Genomic DNA, 24,589 nt, shown 5'->3' with positions numbered 1-24,589 from the left:
AAGGAGAGCGAGAGGGTTTTACATGGGACACAACACCAGAAAACAGAGCAAAGAAAAAATATTTCAGTATTATACTAAATCATCCCCATTTGTGCATGTCTAACTTGTGACTTCTTCCTTATAAACTATTAATCAGTTGGGCGTAATGACAAGCCGACATAGCCATAAATGTTTATACTCTGTCAAGCTTACACATATGTGCCCAAGGTCCACAAACTTGTCACAAGTCTTCTCAAAGCTGTATTCATTACAGAGTTTGTGGTTGCAGCTGTCAGGAAAGTCAACTTGACCCAGCAATTATTCCCTTTAATGAATAAAAACCCCAAAACTCTGTCAGAATCCCTCCAGTCTTAAACACTCAATCATGTTGCTGAGAGACCAGCATGCGACTCAGCCACACATGCAAACACAACAGCTATAGATGGCATCGGAACATCATGAAAATAAACTATATATCCCGGTTAGACAAAAAAGAAGCATTCTGAACTAGAAGCATGGTTTCTTTGGACATTGCAGTATGTCCTCACAGTTGTTTCCTATTGACTAAAAAGACTCCTCTCTCACAAATCACATCAACATGTTTCAGCGGGAACAATTGAAGAAGACGCACATCTTTTTCTATTTTTAAGTAGAATTTTTTCTAAAGTGGTGATGAAATTTGGTGCTATTTTGCTCTCAAATTTATATAAAGGCATGTCAGAGCTCATTTTCAAGACAAAGCATCCAGAGCACTTGTAGAAAATGTGTGAAAAGCACATATGCAGATGGTATGTAAATCTTGCCAAAGAGGACAAATCTGCACTGGCTCTATCAGTGATAGTGGTGTAAATCACTAAAGTTATAACATCACTGTACAATAATTCATGTCAGCAGCAGTGCTGAAAAAGCCAATATGTTACGTTTCTCTCATGAGGTCATTCAGAGAGTTTGTTTTTGTTACTCATCAGTGTCCCAAAAAACACGCACACACACAAAGAAACAGTTTTATCAAATGAAATGCAAGAGTTCATTCCTCCTTTATTAAGTGTTGGAAACTAAAGTAGAACACTGACACTTACTAAACCCCAAATCCCCCCATCCATCTTTTTATAGTTCACTTAAACTGGTCATGAAGCAGCGATGCTGTACAAAAGTCTTGAGTTGCTCTACATGCATTATGCTTGCAAGGAGCCAGGCTTTCTTGTAATTTTTTAAAAGTGGTCTTGAGAAATAGTTCTCCGGGCTTTCTGAAGGTCTTTCAAAGTTTTTCTTTGGACATTGTCTGTTTTTTCACTTTTTTTTAGCCCAGTCCATTTTCAGAGGAAGGTTTTCTTGTTTGTTTAGCCATTTAACACTGACCTATGAATCATTCAAGCACAAAAAGGCATCTCTCTCACGGGATCAATCAGTATCTACAAATAACAACTTGTCAACGAAACTGTATTTTTGCACCAACAAGGTGAATCCCAAAGGGCTATTAGCTAAATTTTGGGCACACATTGGAATGGTGTACCTTGAAAAAAATTTGAGGAAACTGGATAAGTGGAGGACAAAAGAATAATAATGGATTGCATTTATATAGCGCTTTTCTAGGCACCCAAAGTGCTTTACAATTCCACTATTCATTCACTCTCACACACTGGTGCAGGCAAACCACAGTTGTAGTCACAGCTGCCCTGGAGCAGACTGACAGAAGCGAGGCTGCCATATCGTGCCATCGGCCCCTCTGGCCAACACCAGTAGGCGATAGGGTAAAGTGTCTTGCCCAAGGACATAATGACCAGGACAGAGAGAGCTGGGGGATCGAACCGGAAACCTTCTGGTTACAGATGAGCTTCCCAACCACGGTCGCCCCCAGAAGCAGAATCCTTAAATGTAGCCTCATCAGGAATTGTCTCAGTGGACAGCTGGGTGGGAAACTGAGAGAAAAGACTGAGGTACACCAAATTACACAAGAACTGGACTGAAAATAAATGGCAACGTGAAATTTTGTATACATCACTCCATATAGAGAGGCAGCCAAGAGAAAGGTACAACAGTGAGTGCCTCCACCTGTAAAACACAGCAGCGGCTCTGTAAAGATTTGGGACTGCGTTGCATTTCAGCCAGTGGTATTGGGAATCGGACAAGTACCATCAGATCTTGATCCACCATGCAATACTATCAGGAAAGCATCTGATCAACTGCACACATCCCAAACGTATGGAATGCATGGAATAAAAGCATACATGGATAGACAAACACAAAATCTATCATGGTTTGGCCTCCCCAGCGCCCGGACCTCAATTTTATTTAAGTAGCCAGGGATCATTTTTAGAAGAAAGCTTCAAATACCAAATATTGTCTTTCAAGCTCGTTAGAATAATACAAACTATGTTCACACATGAAAAAAAAAGATTGCACCATGTCCCATTTTCCTAGAAAAATACAAAAAATAAATGAGGCGTGGCTCAAGACTTTTGCACGTCATTGTACATGTTAATAATTATGACCGCTGCCTTAGATGAGTGATGAGTGTTTCTTTTAGTTTTTGATCACATTTCCCAACAGCCAGCTTGGCTTCGAAACACTTCTAAAGCCTAAGCAGTGCACGCTCTCACCTGCACTCCAAATGGTTAATTTCCTGAACATCAGAGAAAGTTGGCAACAAAGACAGGAAAGAGTCTGAAAAACTGGGGGGCTTTGATAGTTACGAGGTTATTGTGCTTTGCTAAGCACTCTTTCTGTGTGTGCGTGTATGTGAAATATGGGTGCCATGTGGGGTTGAAGGTGTAAGAGGAAGCCTAGCAGTCCTTCTCATTAGATCCGCTGGCACATGTTGCTTTGATGACTGTTTGTGAACTTCACAGCGAGTTCCAGGTGTTCAGGGTGTGACCATAAAAAGACAGTGAACACAGTAGTGCTTGTTCACACCATGAGAATATCTCAATAATATTTCATTTTGCAATATTTCAATTAGTCCCACAGATTTCCTGTGAAGATTTACCAGGCTACTATTTATTTTCACAGTTGCTATGATGATTGCATTTCAGGGAGCTGAGATTTTTATGAGAGCCTTCACATGGCTTGTGGCTCTTCTTGTTCTTTCTTTCATTCCATCCATCTTTCAACATGCTGTATATGCCAGCATTGTTCAGTTCTGGATTACAGTAAAGGCTGGCGCCCACTGATGTGGGAGTTGTGTGACGAGATCTGGACTGGGGGAACAAGTACGATTTCTGATTGTTCTCGGTAGGAGGAAAGTAAACAGTGACTTTAAGGGATTTTATCAGAAATGTACACTAAGACCTGGAGTAATTCCTGTGTTCTTTGCATGTGCTGCTGTCGTGTGAATGTTAATATACAGCAGTTTTAGTTTTGCACAGTTCCCCTTCTCTGCTGTGTAGCTATCGGTTAGTGTGAGAGAGCCTAATTTGAAGCCGATTCCCTAGAGTAAACATGAGCCACCCGGGGACACTGTGATCAGTCCCAGGCTACAGCGAAGATTTGGGGGTTGCTTCAGTGATCCTTATTTGCAGGTGGTTTTCATTTAAGTGACAGTATCATCTTTAGATTCTTATCCTTAAGTTCTCTTCACATGGCCCCACCCTCTTTTTCCATGTGCCTTAACTCTTGTGTCCCGACTTGACCTCACCAAACTTCTTTTTTTTCTTTTTTGTTTTGTTTTGTTTGTTTTTTTATCCATTTTTGCAAGTCTCTTCCTAAGTCTCTGGCACGGCAGTAAAAGAAGACAGCACTCTTTAGAAGGCAGTCGTGAGTCATCCCAAATAAAAACACATTCAAACGCTTTATCACCTAATTGATGCCAAATGTAGCATTTTTACACAAGATTATTTTTTTAAATGCTTTTTATAATTACAGCAATTAGAAATAAAGCATAATTACTTTAGTCTTGCTGCTGAGACACTGGCAGTATATATCAGGCCACTGAATGTGAATTTGCTTGCTAATCCTCAGCCTATCCTGGGAGTGCAAATTTTCAGAACTAATCTAAATATCCATCCATCCATTCGCTTCCGCTTATCCTTTTCAGGGTCGCGGGGGGCGCTGGAGCCTATCCCAGCTGTCATAGGGCGAGAGGCAGGGTACAACCTGGACAGGTCGCCAGTCTGTCGCAGGGCTAACACACAGGGACAGACAACCATTCGCACTCACATTCACTCGCACATTCACACCTAGTGGCAATTTGGATTATCCAATTAACCTATCCCCACAAGTTGCATGTCTTTGGACGGTGGGAGGAAGCCGGAGTACCCGGAGAGAACCCACGCAAACTCCACACAGAAAGACCCCGGCCTGATGGTGGAATTGAACTCAGGACCTTCTTGCTGTGCGGCAACAGTGCTAACCACCGTGCCACCGTGCTGCCGCTAATCTAATCTAAATAAATAAATAAAATAAAAACTGTGAGCAACTAAAAAGCTTTGTTCCCAGTTTTTTCCTAGCACGCTCCTTTACCTTTATTATTTCCTTCTTTTGATTCAAAGGGATGTTAAAAGGCACCAACTCTGTCCAGGTGCAATACATGCATAGAGATTACAATTTGTATAGTAAATAAAACGAATATGATCATCTCTAACATCAGTGTATGGAAGAGAATGATTATAGCAGGAAGGCAGTTTGCGAAGTCAGCCACATAAAACGTCTTCGTTATTGGTTCAAGGACCTCTTATCTCATGCAGAGCTTCACTTTTAAACCAGATAACGAGGAGATTTTAGTGGTTTTTCAGTGGTTTTTACATCTGCACGGATTAGACACTTTTGGTGAAAACAGCTGAGAGAACACTGAGGAAATCTACCAAGTGATGGGCGTGGGTCTTTTTCAACTCTGTGTCCCAGAGTCAAACTTTCCTTTAAAATGTAATGTGTAAGGCATTTTAATTTGCAGCTTTTCTGATGCCACTGATTACCAACACATCAGGATCACAGTAGTGTTTAGCTGCTCCAGATGTCTCTGCCCTCTTTAAACACCACCATCATCGTTTGAATGATATCAGCAGGATATTATATACCAACACTGATGATCTCAACAAACCTCAGTGCACTTCATATGTAGCCTACGTGTGTGTGTGTGTGTGTGTGTGTGTGTGTGTGTGTGTGTGTGTGTGTGTGTGTGTGTGTGTGTGTGTGTGTGTGTGTGTGTGTGTGTGTGTGTGGCAGTGGACAGAGCTGTGTGCGCCTGCTATCCATTACACTGCATCAGAGAAAGTGTTAGCTTTTTAAAGCGCTCTAAGCACAGGCTGTAATTTGCAAAATCTGTGTTTAGGATGTGTGCTTGAAGCTGGCTCTGTGCATGTGCTGGTAGACTGTTTGGCACACTGGGCTTTTTTTCCCCCTCCTAAAATACAGAGGGACGTAGCAGACCTCATCAAAGCTGGTCTACTGTTTAAAACTCTTGCTGCCTGCTAAAGTATTTCAAAGGTCACATACAACTTTTGGTTAAAGCACAAATTTAACAGTATGGATCTTCCCATTTAACTTTAGGCAAATAAACATATTTTCAACATGTTAAGAAAGAAATTTGCTCAGTTATGCTAAAGATGTCTAACGCCGATTAATAAAAGTTCAGCCCCAGTGAGAGAGGTCACTTGAGCCCGGTCACTAAGTGGAAGGAAATATTTCTGTTGACATTTTGTCCATAAATCAGACAGAACAATAGCATAGAGGACCCTTGGTAGATCTGGATTGGAGACCAGAAGGTACTTGGCTCCAAATATTTCATGGGTTTTTCTTTGCAAAGATTAGGAGTGCTGATTTTAGGAAACCGTAACCATTGTGGAGAAGAGGGAATGGAAAAACCAGTAGCATAAAACACTTTTCTTTTCTATTGCAAAACTGAACTTCCCTTCCCTTATAAAGGTTTTGGCACGACAAAGAGATCAAGTGATTAAAACGGGCTGGTCAGTGTGTTTCACATGGCATTTAATAGCATTTTTTCTCCCTTCAGAAATTCCTCCTCTCTTAAATTTACGCTTTGCTGAAATGTCAGCATTCATTTTACTGCAATTCTCCATTGCAAACTAAAACTAAACAATAGACATGAGGAAGCCAGTCTTGTAAAGAGATAATCAATAAGGTCAAATGATGGTTAACCATCCCTCTCTGCCTCATTTACTAAACATCACAGTCAGCACCACGCAAGCTGTATCACAAATACTGCATCTAGTACTGGTAAGATGATTGAGCCCACAGCCAGATAATATGGGTCACACAAGTTCACATTTCAAAATGGCACCACGTGTAAAGTCTAAAGCTGACAAGCTGCCAGCTTTTTGTCAAGCAAAATATTTCATGGCGAATGGAGGAAAAAAAACAGTTGTTTCTTCTTTTTCCCTTTTTTTTAAAATTAACAAATACATATGCTACTACTGGACATTTCTTATGCATGTAATGTATTGTTTTAGGACTTCTTAGGTATAGTTTTTGATTCGTGTCTCTTAACTTAATCCAGTGTCGTAGTTTCGACTTTATCAGCAAGATTGGTTAAAAAGAAAATTATCAAATTGTCTTTGCTTATGCTCGCTAGCATGGCAGTTACCATAAAACCGCAACTTGGCAGAGGCTGCACATTTCCAGTGGCGTGGAAGTGGTAAGACAAAGTCTTGCAGGGAAAGAAACACACTGTCTTCAAATGCAACATTAAAGGTTACAAGAGTAAGTGAGGCAGACTGTGAAAACGATGGAGTGTAAATGTGTTTGCATGCAAGCTTTTATATATCCATCTTGGTTCTCTTGTGCGTGAGGCTGTGTGTGTGTTTATGGTCTGTGAGTATACTTGGAACTTTTGTCTGGCCATGCTTGAAGACTGACACAAATTGGTATTTAACCGGCGCTTTCCTCTTAGTGAAATGTCGGCTGCATCTGTTTAGCTTGGCACAAGGCAAACTTAATGCTATTTATACATGAAGCTGAAGCACTAGAACAGCTAGCATTAAGCAGCAACCGCATGAATACATGCACTTATTGGCCACTTCATTAGGTACACCTTTCGAGCACCAGGTTGAATCCCCTCGTCTTTACTTCTTCATGGCATTGATTTAACAAGGTGCTGGAAACATTTCTCAGAGATTCTGGTCCATATTTACATGATAGCATCACACAGCTGTTGCAGATTTGTCAGCTGCACATCCATGATGCAGATGGCTTGGTATCCTGCTGAAAACAGTCATCAGAAGACACAATGATCCAAAAAGGATGGACATGGTCGGCAACTATACGCATCTTGGCCGTGGTGTATAAATGATCCTCAACTGGTACCGAGGGCCTCGAAGTTTGCCAATAGTATATCCTCTACACCATTACAGCAGCCTGAATCACTGATACAGAGTCGAATGGATCCACGTTTGTCACAGCAGATGTTCAGACTCAAAGGAAAATCAAACCTTTTCTCAATCTTTGGGAAAAGTCCACAGTGGTGATAGTGTAAAGGGTGGTGTAAGGCTAGCTTATGATTACATTTCAGCAAGCAAAATAACTTTGAGGCAAATTTTGATTAGACAACTTGAAGAGCTTTATTTAAGGTTAGGGGTGAGGTCACTCCCTTGTTTGGGCAAGTAAAACAATAAAAATAATTTGAAATAATTTGAAATTTGAGAGTCTTGGCTTTCGATTTTGAGTAAAGTGAAAAAATATTAGAAAAATATATACAATATCGTATAATTCATTCTCAGTTTACCAGCTGCAGTCTTATATTTGACCTGTGGTCTACACAGCATCGGACAAAATCCTTTGTCTTGTCATTTTAGTCCTACTAATGATGTACAAATACAGATGTGCAAGATGACTTAAATGGCTGCAGCCAATAAAGTTATCATGCACACATGTTTGGTTGTCTGCGTGTGCATAGGCGGATGTGTTTTCTGTACTGTAAATGCATATGTTCATGTTCATATGTGTTTGTGTGTGTGTGTGAGATGCTGACATCAGTCACATGGCTGACATGTGAGCGCAGATGTTAGCAGTGTTCCAGTAGACTCAAATAATTCTGGAATAACAGCTGGCAGAAGAAACCTCTGAAACCAAGATAAAGGCAAAACGGCCTCTGGGGCATTATCTGTATCCTGAGACTTTCCATGCTAGTTGGAAGAGTATCTGCATCTGCAAATACTTCAGCTACATGGCCTCACACACACACTCCAGGAGGTTTATGTCACAGTCATTCTCTACTGGTGATGACACTCAGAACAAAGAAAGCCTCAAGGACATCTCAGAGGTTTCACTCCAGCTGTGAGAAATCTCTCATTGTTGGAGAGGAAGAGAGGACAAAGGGAGGACACCATCGGGGTTGCATGGACAATAAATTTGTAATTATATCCTGCTTTTCCCTTCATCTAAACTCCAACAGACACTGTCATCTACCACTGAACCGAAGGTGACTGAGACTTCCTCTCACTTATGTTTGGGTTCACAACAGAGGCCTAATAGACAAAATAAAAGCCATCTCAAATAACTGCCTTCATTAAAACTGTCCAGATGGATCATTTGACTCCGCTGTTAAACATCGAGGGATTTGCTAAGTCAAACAGATGAAAACAAAACAGTAATATTTTAAGGGTCAGTGACAAGGTTGATCCAACAATGTTGGTTTTATGGTGAATACACCACTTACAGAAACTCTCTTAGCATGCTTTTTATGAATTGGATTTCCATGTATAAAAGGACACTGTCAACAGTGAATTTATTTGTCTGCTTAGCCAAAATTTCATATTATTTGTTCTTCAGTGCCATAAAGCTCAGTCGCTGTCTAAATGCCATTAAAATAAGCCACAAGTTCCACAGAGTGGCATGTTTTCTCATTACCATTAACACAGCCATTTTAGTTTATTGTGTCTAACCCCCTCAAACACAATCCCACATTTGAAAAAACCCCACTAGAGCATGTGCTTTACTCTACCCATAATGATCGTTCACGCAGATAGTTCTATAAATAGTAATAAAGACATTGTATTAAGTCAAATAAACTCAAAAGTACTTTGTCACTTCTTTGTTTACGTTTTTCTCTCGACTAAAAAGACTATATAAAGAGGAGCTACTGAGATCCATTTTTGCAGGAGCACAGCAAAGTTCTTTACAATGTTTGCTATTGCTCAGTGAACACTGAGCATAGTGGAGCACTGAAGCCTCAGATGGGGATGAAAGCAGCAACCCAGCAATTGATTGACTGCCAACCACCTGAGGTTACAGTCACACTGGGGAAAACAGTGGCTGGAGGCGCTGCTCCAGTGAAAGTATTGCGACACTGAGCAATCAAATGTGATCTCTTGCCTTTGAAATGGTCGCTTCAGACGTGGACCAAGTCCGAGTCCGGTTGCAGCCAACTGCCATCTTGCTACAACTTTAGTGGGCTAAGACAGCGGTAAAATAGCAATCATAGTCGGTGTGCAATCAGTTTTCTATTGGACAGAGTCCATTTGGAAATGACCTGAAATCTGTTTGCGATCACAACTGTGGTAAATCTCAAATCTACTACCGTCTACCTCAGACCTGAAGTGCTGTCCCGGAGCCAGGGGCGGACTCCCTCCCTCCAACGCTCCATTAAGTTCAGTTCAGTTCTGGTCTCTTTCTTCAGTAAAATACCAGTATTATTGTGGAGCAGGAATATGTGGGGCTCAGCTCTGCTCAGTGCTCACTCTGTTTTTTAAAGAGTTACAGGATAGAGCCAAAGTTCTGGCACTGCGCTCACAGCTTTGAGCCATCGAGCCGTGCCAATTGTACACTCGTTCTGATCACATCTCCCTCTCTCGTTCCAATTACACGAACACTTCTAGTGGCAACTTTCACACACATATTTGGTGCAAAACGAGTCATGCTTTTCGGTGCGAGTTTAGTGCAATTTATAGGAAACCGCCTGCCACAAACCTCTGTAAATTGGGTTTGTGTTTTTCATTATTTTAAGAGCAGGCGCTCATCGGTGCAGACAGACTCCGACTGATTACAACATGTTGGCAATTTGTCTGCAATTACAAATGAGATTGTGGTTAATTGCAAACCTCAACCATTCTGTTTGAGAGTGATTGTGGCCTGTCCGAGTCAGACCAGGTGACCTGAACAGTTGTCTTGCAATGGACGCCAGCAAGCCAAAAATAAATTATTTCCTTAATTGAATCTCATTTAATAATCAGTGCGGTCAATTGCCAACCATTGGTTTCTCCTGGTTGCATGGAGGTGCCAGCCTATTTTTACTCTAGTGTGATTGAGGCACAAGCTACCACTGCTCTGCTCATTGTATGGATTAGATTTGATTTAAAGCAATTTTTTGCTTTTTATCTAATTTTTCTAAACCACAGTCACCTGAAATTTAAAACAAAAGAAATGAGCAGTCAACAAGTTCTCTATCAATGAAAATATATCGACATTTACCCTAATAAAATGAAAAAATCTAATGTTTCAAAGAACTAGATAAGGCACCCCAGTCATACAATTCATGTTTAAAATGGTTGCTTTATTGCTGTAGAAGAAATAAAGTTTGGCATCTAACCTCTAAGGTCATCAGTTTATCAAAAAACGATTGAAACGTGAGAATAATGTAAAAAGATCCACCAGGGTCTATAGGTGGAATTCAGGGTTGTGGAGGTCAGGCATCGATGTAGGAAAGCAGTGGGAAATATGTTGGCTGAAATACCACCTTATGTTTGGTACACAAGGTGGTCGGGTTGGCTGCCTAAACTAGCTGTCGGGCAATCCAGCATGAAGATAGCTGACTAGATTTTTAGTCAAAATATAAGATTAATAAACTTTCAGAATCAGTATACTTTATTAATCTCTAGGGAAATTATGTGGCTTACACTTGCTCCAGTACAGTAACATTAACAAAAACAGACTATTTAACAATACAATATGTTAAGACATAAGGAATAGCACAATATATACAAATCACCAAATAATAAATATGTACAAGATTGATAGATGTAATTATAAATAAATATCAAGAAAATTGCCAGCACCATTACTAAGAAAAGAGTGTGTGCAAAAAGGATGTAACTATTGCAGTCTTTACGGTGTATTAGATGGAGTTGTAGTACAGGGAGATGGCCACAGGCAGGAATGATTTCCTGTGTCATTCAGTGGTGCTTTTTGGTAATCTCAGTCTCTCACTGAACGTGCTCCTGTGGCTAGCCAGTATGTCATGGAGTGGGTGGGAGGTATTATCCAACATTGTCTTTATCTTGGACAACATTCGCCTCTCCGACACCACCTTAGGAGAGTCCAGCTCCATACCCACAAAATTACTGGCCTTGGATCAGTTCATTAAGTCTGTTAGCATCAGCAACCCTCGACCTGCTGCCCCAGCATGCCCCAGCATAAGGATAGTACTTTATTGTCTGTGTACTCCAAGGTATTTATAGCCCTTAGCTCTTCAGTTTTTTCAAGCATGTTTATTTTGAATACAGTTAGTTTTTAAAAAGCATTTAGATTTTTAAAAAGCATTTAGCCTCAATAACTGGTTTTGGTATTTTGAATGAAATTGGTCAGTTATAAAAAACTATGACTTGTACATTTGGTTTTATTCGTTTCTGTTCTGAGACCAAACGCAAAGGCCAACTAAAATACTGCTAAGACAGAACAAAGTAGCATTATGTATCAACTGATTCTGAACTTTCCACACTGAGGCCATAACACTGATAGTCCTGTGGAAACTGTAATGCAAAGTTAAAATGAGAAACACTCTGTTAATAGACCAGCAAAAAGCCAATGAGGCCAAATGGAGGCTGTAAAAATGAATCTGCTGCAAAGAACAGGAGCAGAGGCTGGCTGAGAGAAAATCTGATAAATACAGATGTGACTGTGTGCTCTCACATCACTCCACACATAGCATGCCGGTTAATTGTTTTGCCCGTGTGGCTAAACCAGAGACTGTATATACAGCTAAACAGAGGGTTTACAGGCTGTGGTTTCTGTAATGTTAGAGTGAAACTGAAGAGCTTCTGTTTTGACCAGAGATACCTCTCAGTTTGTGTGCTAATGTCTTTGTGTCTTTAAGAGCACAGTCTAACCAACTGCAGTGAATGTGAGCACACTTAAGACCCATGTGCACATTAATAAACCCAAAGAGATAATAAAATCTTCACAAGGAAAACTGAGACCAGACAAAGGTCTGGATTCACTAAATGTGATTTTTTTTTTTCTTCTCATGGCTAGGATAATTATAAGAATTTATGGGAATTTCAGGAGGGTCTGCAATGCTGATGGTAATCCCTTCACAATATATTAAGTGTGTGCCCAGTCTATCACTGGTAGCTTTCTTCTTCTTCCTCCATCTTTCCATTTATCAGGTCCTGAGATCTCCCCCACCTTGGGTAGCAGGCTGATTAGTCTGATGCACTGAAGCAGAACCGGGCAGAGTATTGATTGTCACAGTGACCTTTCCTTTGCCACTCTTCTAGAGATGTGGGGGGTTCCATTCTCTAAGACTACATGGCTAAAGACAGGAACCTTGCTCTGCACAAATGACATTCATGGCTTCCAAGACACTGGATGGTAATCACTGTGCTCTCAGCAGGATGACACAGCCAATCAACGGTCTTCAGGCTGGTCCTCCTGCACAGGGCCTCAACTGGAGCTTTAACAGTGTGGCTGCAATAAGTTTATTGGGATAATTGTGAAAATTGGAATTTTCTTCGTCTGACATTTTATATCCATCAACTTAATTTTGTTTTTCTAATCTTACTCCAGCAATAAATATTAAAACCTGACAGGAAACCCCTAAACTGCAGGTTTTTAAAGTGATACTTTGAAAAGGACACATAAGAATGAACATTTACAGAAATATTTATGCTAATCATTATCTTCAACGATTAAATATGACCCTATTTGATCATTGAGCCTATTTTTTATATCATAGCACCTTAATACGAAACAAGTAGCTTGCATTTGAATTTTGTGTGAAAGGGATATGAAACAGACATACAAGATATCCACTGTAAATTGGACCTTAAACAAGTCTAGAGTCAAAGATAGAAGCTAGGAAAGGCAAAGGGGAGATGAGGGGTCTGTGGTTAAAGCATGTGTCAGTAATAGTGGTTAAAGATCTATTTTTGAAACCTCTTTAAAAAAACAACAACAACTTAATTCTCTTATGTGAAGTAGTGTAGAGCAAATAAGATTGATGAGAAGGGAGGGAGGGGAATACAGGAAATAGTCATTATTGGCAGCTAAGACAGAAGACATCTGTGGAAGCAGTGGCAACCACATGAAGCCGTGGGATCCAGATGTGACAGAAAAAGGTGGGCAAATGTGATTATCTCAGCAATACGAGATGAATCAGAGAACAAACAACAATGCAATACTAAAAATTGGGGGAGCCAAAAATCCAGAACTTGATGTGGATATCGGTTTACCTTCAAGGGACTAGAAGCCTCACAGAAAAAGGAGTAATTACTGCAGAGGCACAGAACTCAAACAAACATCCATCTAAACACACACACAGATAACATGTGTTGAGCATTGAATGGCCGCAGTAATGAGGGGGGAAAAAAAATCACCACCACACATCATCCACAGCTCGTGGCAGGAGGAAACCAACACAGCTGAGTGACCTTTGTAGAGAGAAAAGGGGTTGGAAGAAAACAAAAGATAAACGTCATACCAGCTGAGGGTTTAGATAACAATAGTGAAAAAGATGTGCTGGTATAACTTCTGCTGTCACCTTCATCAAAGGAATAAACCGAGACTGCAAATATTGAGCTATCAACATGCTTTGTCTCCCTCCCCTCACCCCCAGGCGGTCGGAGCAGATGTCTGCCCCTCCCTGAGCCCAGTACTGCCAGGAGTTTCTTTCTGTTAGAAGGGAGTTTTTCCATCCCACTGTCGCCAAGTGCTTGCTCATTGGGCAGGGGTGTCTAACATAAGGCCCCAGGTTCCAGAATCGGCCTGGCAAAGACACCAATCTATCCCACTGGACAGCTTTGGAAAAAATGAATTGTCTTCATAAGTTTTATAACTTTTCCTAATGATAAAGATCTCCACCGTGTCCATTTATACAACATCAAAGTGCTTAACCAACATACAAGAAAATTTCTGTTTTTGTCTATTACAGAAGTTAATAATTAATTTTACACATTTATTTCTTACAATTTAAGTCTAAAAAGTTGTCCTGATAGCCTTCTCTCATTATAGAAATTGTACTTTTCTTATTTTAGGATATCTCTGGGATTCAATGTGTAGTTATTCTTCTTTACACTGACTTTTCAGTGCTATACTGAGCATATGCAGTGGATCATGGTGTGAACAAATCATTCTCAGATCATCAAATTGATCTCGACTGAGAAGCCAGGCTGTCCCGCCACCTCTTCGTTTAAATCACGCAAACCACCTCAAATGGGTTTTCATATTATTGTCAATTATCTCCTCCGGGGGACAGAAGGTTGAGATAAAGAGAGGTCTGCTTGCAACTTTCTGGATCAACATCTGAGATTAGGCTCTTGATCTGATGTGATGTGGTGCGCTGCACATGAGCGTAACTGCTGACTAAGCTACTTTAGAAACCAGAAACCAAAGACCCCGATTCCCTTTAATCGTCAGCGACCCCATGCATGGCAGACAGGCTCGAGCCACTACCACGACTGTCTCCCCTTGAGCCGCTTACCCCTGGGAATTCTGCGCAAACCAGTGTTACTCCTCACCACACCTCCGTCTCTAATTTAACCAGAAACCTCATGTTTGGTGCCAAGAAAGCCCTGCCTCAGAAGATTCCCTTTGTAACCTCCGGCACAGACCTAATTCATACGCAGTGTCAACATTACCGTACAATCAAGCTGCAGTCACAGACCTCAAGTCTTGAGGATGGAAATCAAATAACTGCGCATTAAGGTCAGACGTCATTTGGGTTTCCACGAATCAAGCCAATTTAAACCGACGTGCCCTGTAGACCAATAGTGAAGATATTGAAAAAAAGAAGGGAAAAGTATATTGAGCGCACTTTAACTGTCATGTTTTACGTCTGCAATTTTAAAAAGCAACAAGATTGTGTTTCTCTTAAGTGCAAGGTGGTCCTCTATATTAAAGGCAGAAATAGCCTGGTCACCACACTGAACATGAACCTCGGTTGTAACATTTCCTGCTCTCATGTGTAAGTCCCATCTCTCAACACAGCTGCAATCAAAACACCCCAACAGCACAAAGGTCCAGTTTAAACTTTACCTAAACTATGTATGTGAAGCATCATGTGTAGGTTAATTAGATTTACATGAAAAACTCTGATAATTGAATTGAGATTCAAGTGTAAGACAAACTGTTTCATATGCATGTCCACTGAGTGAAGTTCTTTCTGTACAGAAGACAAAGAGGGATGGAAATACTGCGTAATGTTTGTTATTAACATCACACTTATTAGAATATTCTCCACATCACTTTGGGAGCATTGATTGCATTAAATGTATCCCAAGACATGATGTGGCTCTTAACAGGTTATCAGATCATTCAGTTAAACCTTGGCTGGACTAACAAGGTAATGAAGTCCATAGTAATACATTCAGCATATATACCGTAAATGAAAAGTTTAAATGTATGAGACGTTCAAAAGAGTTTTTCATTTTTGAAGACAATGCATGGAAAAAGGAAAAAGAAAACAAAGGAACCACACAGTAGTACTGAGATTAATACTCCAAGTTTCAAGCCTGGACCAAGAGTGGCATCTAGTGGTTGATATACAAAAGACATGACACCACTTCACCATTCTTCTGTTGTGGCCCAGAATATTTTTCCAAATGAGTGAGGTGTTGCAGTAACTTCTGTGATGAGAAGGGGCTGATTTGATAGTGACGTTTACTGGACTTCTGCTACTTCCTGGGCTCTGGATACCCCTGACAAGAGCAAGGATTGCGCTTTAAATGCACACCCAAAATCATTACCAAAGATTATTCAGCTTTTGTCCAAAAATTGCACATGCAGGTAAATTAGATCAGATTAGTTTCAATGGGAGGCTGTTGAATATACTAGAGATTTTAGGAAGGCCAAGAACATGTTACTCTTTTATTCAAGTCTGTTAAAATGCTATTAAGGGCTTTCCTTCCTTATAGTTATTCCTTAGAATATTAACACTAAAGAAGAACCATGAACTTTTAAAAAATATTTTAAGAGAAAATAAGGATTTCCTCAAAAATCCCTTCTGGCTTATGAGCTGAACTTGCTCCACTTGTTTCCAGGTGTTTTCATGTATACTGTAAATTCTGCTGACAGCTTTGATAAACATAATACATCAACAATGCGCATCTGGTGGATTACATAAATGATTGAGTTCTAGATAAACACAAACTTGATAGTCAAGATTTTTATTTAACATGTATCAAAACAGTATTAACATTAAATCTGATGAATTTTATGCATTTTTGTGAGTTTGTCTCGGTCTTCACCTAGTTCAAATATATTTTATGGTGCACATTAATATTAAATATTAACACAAGTTCATTGTAACTTAAGTTAACTCAACGGCAATCTACATTAGCAACACATGAAGCCAGAAAACAACAAAGACTAATCCAAGAAAAATCTTAGACCAAGAGTCTCAGTTAAGGAGGACTCTGACTAGGACCTTCAAGAGGGTTCTCCTCCTCTAAGATCAAAGGATTTGTCATTTGGGCTTCTTGGGTAACATCTACTTTCATCAGAACCACCGCCCTGAAATGAGAACAAACAGGTGTTAAGCAGAAAAAGGATATGGTACTATATTAGCAGTTCCATCCAACTGTGCATCCATTTTTCCATATCATCATGCTTTCTTAATACATATGTTCATTACCCTTCTGACAGGCACATGCCCAACATAGCTCCAAGAAACTACCAAAGTATGGCCATTTTTCCAATGTTACAGTAAGACATACATACGAAAGAGAACATCTGGTATATACACAGTGCTGTACACAGTTCACAGGGAACTACAGCAGACAGTTCCACATGTTTGATTTGGCAGATTTTTTTTGTGGCACTTGCTCTGGTTGATGCCTTTTATATAAAGCAGTTTGTCTTTTTCTTAAAAGACGCAATAAAAGCGTGTGTTTTTCATTTGATTTAAGTTATATTAAATAAAGCAATTGGTTCAACAAAGCTCAAAACTTTTGTTAAATAAAATAGACATTATGAGGATACTAGAGATGTATATTAACATGCAAAAGAGGAACTTGACCGGTGAGAAAAAGTTGGATTAGTAAGAGGAACTGAGTCCTCTAATTTCCAAGTGCCCAGTCAAGCAGAAATGCTTTTCTAGTCAAGTTAGAAAGCTTAAAACATTTCTGCCAAGTCGCTCTTAACAAGGAAACTGCCCCTTTTTTGGTTTACTGAATAAATACACCGTGGTTAAAATTCAGCAAACACCTTCAGGTACTTTACCTCAATGACATACTTCTATTGACAAATAATAATGTCACATGAAAGCAGCCTTGAATGTACCACCGAGTTTTGAGGATGCTACATGTATGTAAAATGCTAAAACATACAGTGACACAGACATACCGTTTAAAGTTTACGGTGATTACAGCCTGTTTTTAGATGTCAATCATATACATTTCACCTCTGTAATATTCTTGATATTTAAAATTGAGCTATTTCTTATATTTTGAACTTTGAAATATATTGTATTATTTAATTAGTTCACTCAGTTACTGTTATTGTCTTATAATAATAAATCATTTTGTCACAACTCATGTACATCATCTCTGGTTTTTAGTCAAACTTGCAAAGGCAGTGGTATGATCCTTTGAAACTTTGTTACACTTAAGGCATAATTATTAGCTTACCCAATAACAGACAAAGGGATCCCACAGAGTCCTGCAGACAACAGGAACACAAAGCCAGGGCACCATGACACCGTAGCAGCATAAATACTGTTAAAGACTCCAGTCGATACCTTGTTGCTTATTATCTCCAGAAAGTACAAGAAGGCAAACAGGGCTCCTGTAAAATAAATAACAATCATAACAGTAACAACACCACCATGCTCAGAAGGTGAAAGGGTTACACAAACCCTAAAGATTAAGAGTTTAATTCTGTCAAATCCAACAGAAACTTAAAGTGCTTCGTTTTTAAGTGCACCCACAAGCTTCTGGAATGTGCCATCCTTCAATGGACTGACTCCACAAACACTCTCAGACATGGTTTTGTGGTTCTTGTAAAGCACTAAACTCACTCACCCTGCTCAGACTTTGAGATGATCTCTGACATCATGGCGCGCAGAACAGGGAAAGGCATTTTAGACAGAATCATTGATCCAATTGCTGGAGGGGAAAATGCATAACAGACAATTACTTTTTTATTATGCAAAATACTTCAGCATTATAATATAATTACATTGAAATCTGGGCCAATGAACATTTTAGATTTGTTTAATGTTAATTTCCTGTTCATTGATAAAGATGCACATCTCTTAGACAGCATTAGATACAAGAGGATTATGCAAAACAGTGGTAACTGAGGATTAAATTGGACAAAAACCCATTGGTTACTTCCAGTTAGTAATGCAGATTTATAGTGTTTGATTGAGTCTATAAATCTATACTGTAGGCAAAGACAATTCAGAACTTTGCAGCTATGATGCATCTGCAGTTGTAATCGCATCTACCTCACTGATTGTGCAAATAGAACAATATTCTACTGGTGTTGACATTAATGCAGTTTTCCTCTTTTTGTAGCTCTGACAAAATGTGTCGACTTGAGAGCTAATAGATTTTGAACAGTTTTACTAAAAACCCAAGATGGCAGAGTCTTCAAACCAGCCTGCGAGTCTAGCATGATCAGCTTACTTTTACTCATCATGGCAGAGCAGCACAAACACATCTTGCTCAATATGGCAGGGTTTTATGGATATAAATTACTTAAGCAATTTGCAGAGTTCCAGTATTCTGATTGCCTAGTTAAGAGTGCTAAAATGTAAAGCCGCTCCCCCTCACCTACAAACATAAATAAGGTGGTCTCAGCAAACGCTGTCATCACCATGCTCATCACCAGAGACAGGATCCCAAACAGGACAATGAACAGCTGGGGCACACCACAGCATGTAAATAAGGACACTCCCACGAAGCTAGTCAGGAACACAGTGGTGGTCAGTGCTGAGCCGTAGCCAATCAAAATCTCAGTCCAGCACAGGGGCTTATTGAGCTCATACAGCGTTATCATAGAGACCCCACCAATATATGCAAAGGAAAAGCTGATAAAGATGACAATGAGGAGGGCCAAAGCAATTTTACAACTACGACTAGCCCCTGCAAGCATCTGGTAGACCCCACAGACCATCTGTTTTATGGCTGAGCGCTGAGGTGCCAAATCCATAATAACGACATCTGATGGAGGCTTTATTGTCTCCTCAAGGACAAAGACTGCATAGATTAGGCTCAAACACAGTATCAACGCAGATGTTAGGAAAGGCCAGTTAAATCCTGCAGTTTTCAGGAAGTAGCCTGTTGATATTGAAGCCCCGCCAGCCAACACGCCAATCATCATGTCTACTCCAGCCATGCGCAGAGTCTTCTTGCGACGGGTGTCACACAGGTCTGCTATGTAGGCAAAACAGCCACCCAGAAATGTGCCCAAGCCGCCACACAAAGCGCTGAGGATTGAGGAGCCAATGAGAAGGTAAATGTTGAGCTCAAAATAGGATACAGTCAGGTAGGCCAAGGTATTGATCAACATGCCAATCACAGGTATGATGATTGTGATTTTGCGCCCTGCTCTGTCGCTGTAGGTCACCAGCAAGAGAATGACCAACAAAGATGGGATTGTGCAGAGGACATCTGTGTCAAGGGAGAAGAGAGATGCCTGCTTCTGTACGCCCTAGAAATGCAGAGAGACACAAAACAGACTTAATTTTAACTGCAAAAGCAAACTCACCAAAATACAGCTTGGTAACTGTGTTTTTGGACACAGACATTTTTCAAGTTTTTCCTCTGTATAACCCCAGAGTGGATTTTAAAAATAAAACAAAGATTGGTAAGTAAAGTCCAACTTTTAAGATTCAAATCATATTAGAACTTAATGAATTTAATAACAATATAAAATTCAACTGTTTTGAAATTACAGCCATTTTTATATATTGCCCCATTAACAGAGGGTCAGAAGCTGACTGAAAAGCAGCTTCACAGCCAGTATTCGAAGGGATGCTCCCTGCAGTTGATTCCAAGTGTTTCAAAGCCATCCATATGGATAAAGCATACTGCAAAAGCAACCCAAGAGTTTCTTAATACCAAGAAATACTGTCTTGAGATATTCTTCAGTCACCTGATCCCTGAGGTCAGAGACCCAAAAACAAGCAACAATTGAAGGTGGCTGCAGTAAGGGGCTAGAAGAGCATCCCAACGTGAGAAGAAACTGTATTTGGCACTCTGTGCTCTACAGTTCTGTCATTCATCATATTATTCTCAGAGAAGTATTAGGAATAATCCTTATTTAAAATTGTTATTGTTCAGTTATTTCAAAGTCTCTGAAATGGAGGACTCTGTATAGAAATGGTTGTAATTCCTAAATCGTTCATGCAAAAAAACATTAAATTAAAGCCAAAAGCAAATTCAGTTGAAGAAACTTTCACATGCACTTGTAAATTTCTAAGTAATGCTAGATCTTATCTGAAATGAGCATTAAATATGAATTTTCCTGCTACAGTATCAATGACAGTATTCAGTGCAACAGTTTTAAGAAAAGTATAATGCAAATGCAGCTAATGCTGATTTGTGTTTTACGCCACTTAACTGATGGCTGTAACTGTGCATGCCCTCATTTTATAGTAGGTCCTTCCATTTTTGGTACCCATGAATCCTACCTTGGAGCCAGAGATTAATGACAAACCTCATAACTGCTTGAGCTGTTGCTTGTTGTACATCTGGATGTGTCAGAGATGGGATAGGTGGTGTTTGTCATCTGCGCCCAGAGTCTCCGGTAAACATACTGCTGCATAAGTGGAGCATTGAGAAAATAGGAAAAAGTGCACAGGGCCATCACAGGCTCCAGAAGCAAGAGACGCTTCATTCTGAGGAGGGCTGGAAAATGTCCTGAACAAGAAACAAGGACAATGATTAGATTTGAACTCAAGTGACAACTAAAACTTGATCACTCCACATGCCTGAAGAAGGCATGGCCATTCTTGTACTATAGTTTAAGAAAAGAAAGCAATCTAAAACAGGTGAAACCAGTTGGTCAGTGATTTTATAGTGTTGCAACTGTACAAGACATAGGATTAAAAAACAAAAAAGAAAACAAACCCCACAACAGTTACTCTACTCCACTAAAAACTACAGTTCTGATTCAATGTATAAGAAACTGTCTGCATGGGCAATATTTGTTTGATTGAGTTTGTATTTTATTTATTCAAGAAAACTGCATTACATTACGGATCAATTGTATACTGTATCAAACATTCTGTGGTATTCTACTCCAACTGTGCTACTTTAGTGTATATAGCCAGCATTCAGGTTTGTGCGATATTTGGAGATTATATCAAAAAGACTGTGTCACAGACTCACTGGTATAATATCTAACCAGAGAGCCTGGAGTAATATACCAACATGGTAGAAAAATACTGATTAAATATAGAAATCTTTAAATTATTGCTCTGTTTTTTTAAAAAAAAAAAAAAAAAAAAAAAAAAAAAAGGTACTTAGCAAGATAAGCACAACATGACTGCTTATCTTGCCACACACACACACACACACACACAGAGTGTAAAAACAGTTCTTGACTTTTTCAGTACAAAACACAGAACTAAAACAGTTAAATACATTTTTCCCCTAATCATAGAATGCCGTTTTGACTCAGCTTTTCCCCTCAACTTGTGACAAGGCATACACCACACACACCATGCACCAGTGCCATATCAGGGAAACTGAAGAAGCTGAAACAGCACCACAAGAAAGTAAAAGTTCACAACAAAAGGTTGTGAACTTACCCAATGCTGGCTTCCTATAAGCAGCGTGAATGCAAACAAAGCAGCCTTAACATTGTGTTCTTGGAGGAGTACCCCAGTGTGCAGTTGCCACCAGCTAATCCCCAGAACTGACTGGTTTGATGTTAAACAACCAGACTTTAGAGACTAAGAGGACTGGAATGTGCAAAAATTCAATCGTATGTATAACACAACCTCAAACTAGTCCTTCATGAAATACAAGCGGGATATAAAACTAAACAAGGTCAAACATTAACAATTTGTACTATGTATTATCTGCAATATTAAAAGCAATGAGAGATATTACTGAGGAAAAGACAGACAACTATTTTTTCCTTCTGTAAAACAAGACCGATTTATACGAGTTTTTTTCCCCCTCCTAGTAGGAGTTTGCATTTACACATAAAGAAAGCCAGTTTTCCAACATGACATTTGGGCTAGTGATCATCCCAAAAATGACACTAATAGTTTGTGAAAGAGGAAGAAAGCTCTAAATCGCTTCATTCGTTGATTTCACAGGTGTTCAATCAGACAGAGGGAAGCACAAAATAAGTAAATAAAGTAGATCCAGAACGCAGGTTTAAGAACCTGAGTCAAACTTCAATCCAACATGAGAAACTCATTTTCCAGAAAATCTGAGTTTCTTCAGTCTGCCCTGAGTATGTTTAGTTTGTGCTCAGAGTGTGCATGAGTAATGAAACAAAGTAGTCATCAGTGGAGCTCCAATACGAGGATTCACCATGGCAACAAGAAAATAAAGGGCAGAGCTTCTACTTCAACCCAGTCTACAGAGAAATAATAATACATACCAGTGGATCATGACATTTATCTCAAAAAGACCAGGATGGGAGGAGAGAGTGATTTTAATTAGTGAGATCCACTTGATTTTTAAATCTAATCATTCCACTATAACCTGAAGGGATAAAACTCACACAGTAAGTGCAGATGAGGCAGTTTAATTATGGACATAAATTTGCTTCGGGTGCTTTGCAGTTGAGGTTCAGTCTTCACATGTTTGGACATTTATAGTGAGAGTGGGGGAGCAGCTAGATGAGAGCCTGCAGAGGTGGAACTATGCTCTGGAGAGAAGAGGAATCAATGTCTCTCAAATCAAGTCAGAATGTGTGTGAACGAATGAGAAGGAGACCAGTTTAACAATAAATATGAAAACAATAGAGGTTGTGAAGGAGGACATACAGAGGGCACTTTGAAAGAAAATGCATGAATTAGGAAATGAAACAGCATTTGAGGCAGCTGCTTCATATCAGTTCGTCAAGTATGTGACACATTGACTAAATTTCATGAACTGAGAGAACTCTCAGGAGTGGCAATAGTGAGCAGGTAGGCACCAGCCTGGGAGCGCATTGGGTGTATAGTCTGCTGCCCCGATAAGTGACTCAGTTTAAGATGGCCCTTCTCTGGAGTACAACGCTCATTTCCCCTCATCTCAGTATGAACATACTCAGACTTGTACGCTAAACAGGCTTTTTGGACGAAGTCAACGATCAATAAAGTCAATAGAAGTTGTTCCGTTTGCTCGGACTGAAGAAAAGAATAAAGGTCAAACTAATATTGTTAACACCATCAATAAAAGGTCGGGAGTTCTAGCCTTGGATAGATTTTCCAATATGACTAAAAAAACTTAAACACTCATTCACACGCTATTGTCACGGGGTTGTTGTCACGGGGACATCATAGCAGCTGACGTCAGTGTACTTGCAGATATTTAGCTGTGAGCGGAGTGATTTGTCTGGCTTACTTTATCTAAAGACCGTCAAGCCAAGTGCTGCAAAATTCAGGTTACTTTTGGTATACTTGATAGATTCTGCTTTTGAATTAGAGCTTTTGACCTTACCCTGAGGTCAACGATATGAATTAAACATGGAGTAACTAAAGCACGCGGAAACTCACCTTGTCTAATTTCTAGTAAATATGGCACCGAAGCACAGAGAATGGTGGTAAATCCGTGGCGTTAGGTATCATGAGGTTTAATATGTGATAAATCTATGGTGAAGTACCACACCGATTGAATAAAACACGACCAGAATTTTACCAAGTGCGGCCTTACCTTTTTTAGGACGTTGGAAAATGGACACTGCCAGTGGGCCTCCTGCCTGACAGTAAAAGTAAAAGTGAACCAGGCAGGTTGATTGGCCAGCCAGAGTTTCTGGAAATTAAAGTCCCAATTCAGTTCACCTGTGAGGCCGGCTGGCTGTCTGAAGCTCTCTGACGAGTTTTTTTTTTCCCATGTACTAATTTCATATAGAAAAAACCTAACATCAGGTGACCTAAATGGGACTATGTTAGAAAACAGTACACTTGCAATAGTGGTGTACATATTGGCTATCATATAATTTACAGACATTCAGTAAGCAGGAAAAAGTGATGAACTGCCAAAGCAATTAGTAATGCTTCTATGGTTTTTAAGTGTCTAATATCTTGATTTAGATTGGTAAATAGACTGTAGTCAATACGAATTATGGAGGAGCTATAAAATACAGAAATGGCCTGTTTTACAAGTACTCTGTGTTATTTTACCTACATTATAATTAATCCGGTCCTTTTTGGCCAATATATACAATATATTTTTAAAACTGTGATGTTATATATTACAGATCTCTCTTGAAAAAGACATTTTTAATGTCAATGACACTTTTTACCTGGATAAATAAAGGATGTGTAAAAGTAACCTCTCCCCCCCCCAAAAAAGTGACAGGAATGTTGAATGAATGAAATAATTTTTTTTCTGCA

At 39.6% G+C, this 24,589-nt stretch overlaps 1 protein-coding gene across 2 annotated transcripts; it reads right to left on the bottom strand.

Moving 5' to 3' along the window:
• Positions 1-16,299: 16,299 nt before the first annotated feature.
• Positions 16,300-23,940, bottom strand: LOC308387290 (lysosomal proton-coupled steroid conjugate and bile acid symporter SLC46A3-like). 2 transcript variants are annotated; one of them, XM_080867240.1, is made up of 6 exons: positions 23,907-23,940; positions 20,746-20,948; positions 18,858-19,737; positions 18,102-18,185; positions 17,709-17,865; positions 16,300-16,593 (listed from the first exon to the last, which is right to left on the bottom strand). In XM_080867240.1, exons 2-6 carry the CDS (start codon positions 20,923-20,925, stop codon positions 16,485-16,487), a joined length of 1,410 nt encoding a protein of 469 aa, XP_080723366.1. In that variant the 5' UTR covers positions 20,926-20,948; positions 23,907-23,940; the 3' UTR covers positions 16,300-16,484. The 2 variants fall into 2 exon arrangements, with proteins under 2 accessions (XP_080723366.1, XP_080723367.1); XM_080867241.1 differs by lacking the exon at positions 23,907-23,940 and adding an exon at positions 21,842-21,935.
• Between the last annotated feature and the right edge of the window lie 649 nt (positions 23,941-24,589).

The sequence above is a fragment of the Rhamphochromis sp. 'chilingali' genome, assembly GCF_963969265.1.
Source record: "Rhamphochromis sp. 'chilingali' genome assembly, chromosome: 19".
Lineage (NCBI taxonomy): Eukaryota > Metazoa > Chordata > Actinopteri > Cichliformes > Cichlidae > Rhamphochromis > Rhamphochromis sp. 'chilingali'.
This window is presented reverse-complemented; position numbering and strand designations above follow the sequence as displayed.

Excerpts from the sequence above, each read along its gene's own strand:
- LOC308387290 (XM_080867240.1), bottom strand. The coding sequence starts at position 20,925 with ATGAAGCGTCTCTTGCTTCTGGAGCCTGTGATGGCCCTGTGCACTTTT. Across the intron at positions 18,186-18,857 it reads CACCTTATTTATGTTTGTAG|CAATTGGATCAATGATTCTG; the intron begins GTGAGGGGGAGC and ends TTTCCCCTCCAG. Across the intron at positions 17,866-18,101 it reads CATCTCAAAGTCTGAGCAGG|GAGCCCTGTTTGCCTTCTTG; the intron begins GTGAGTGAGTTT and ends TTTATTTTACAG.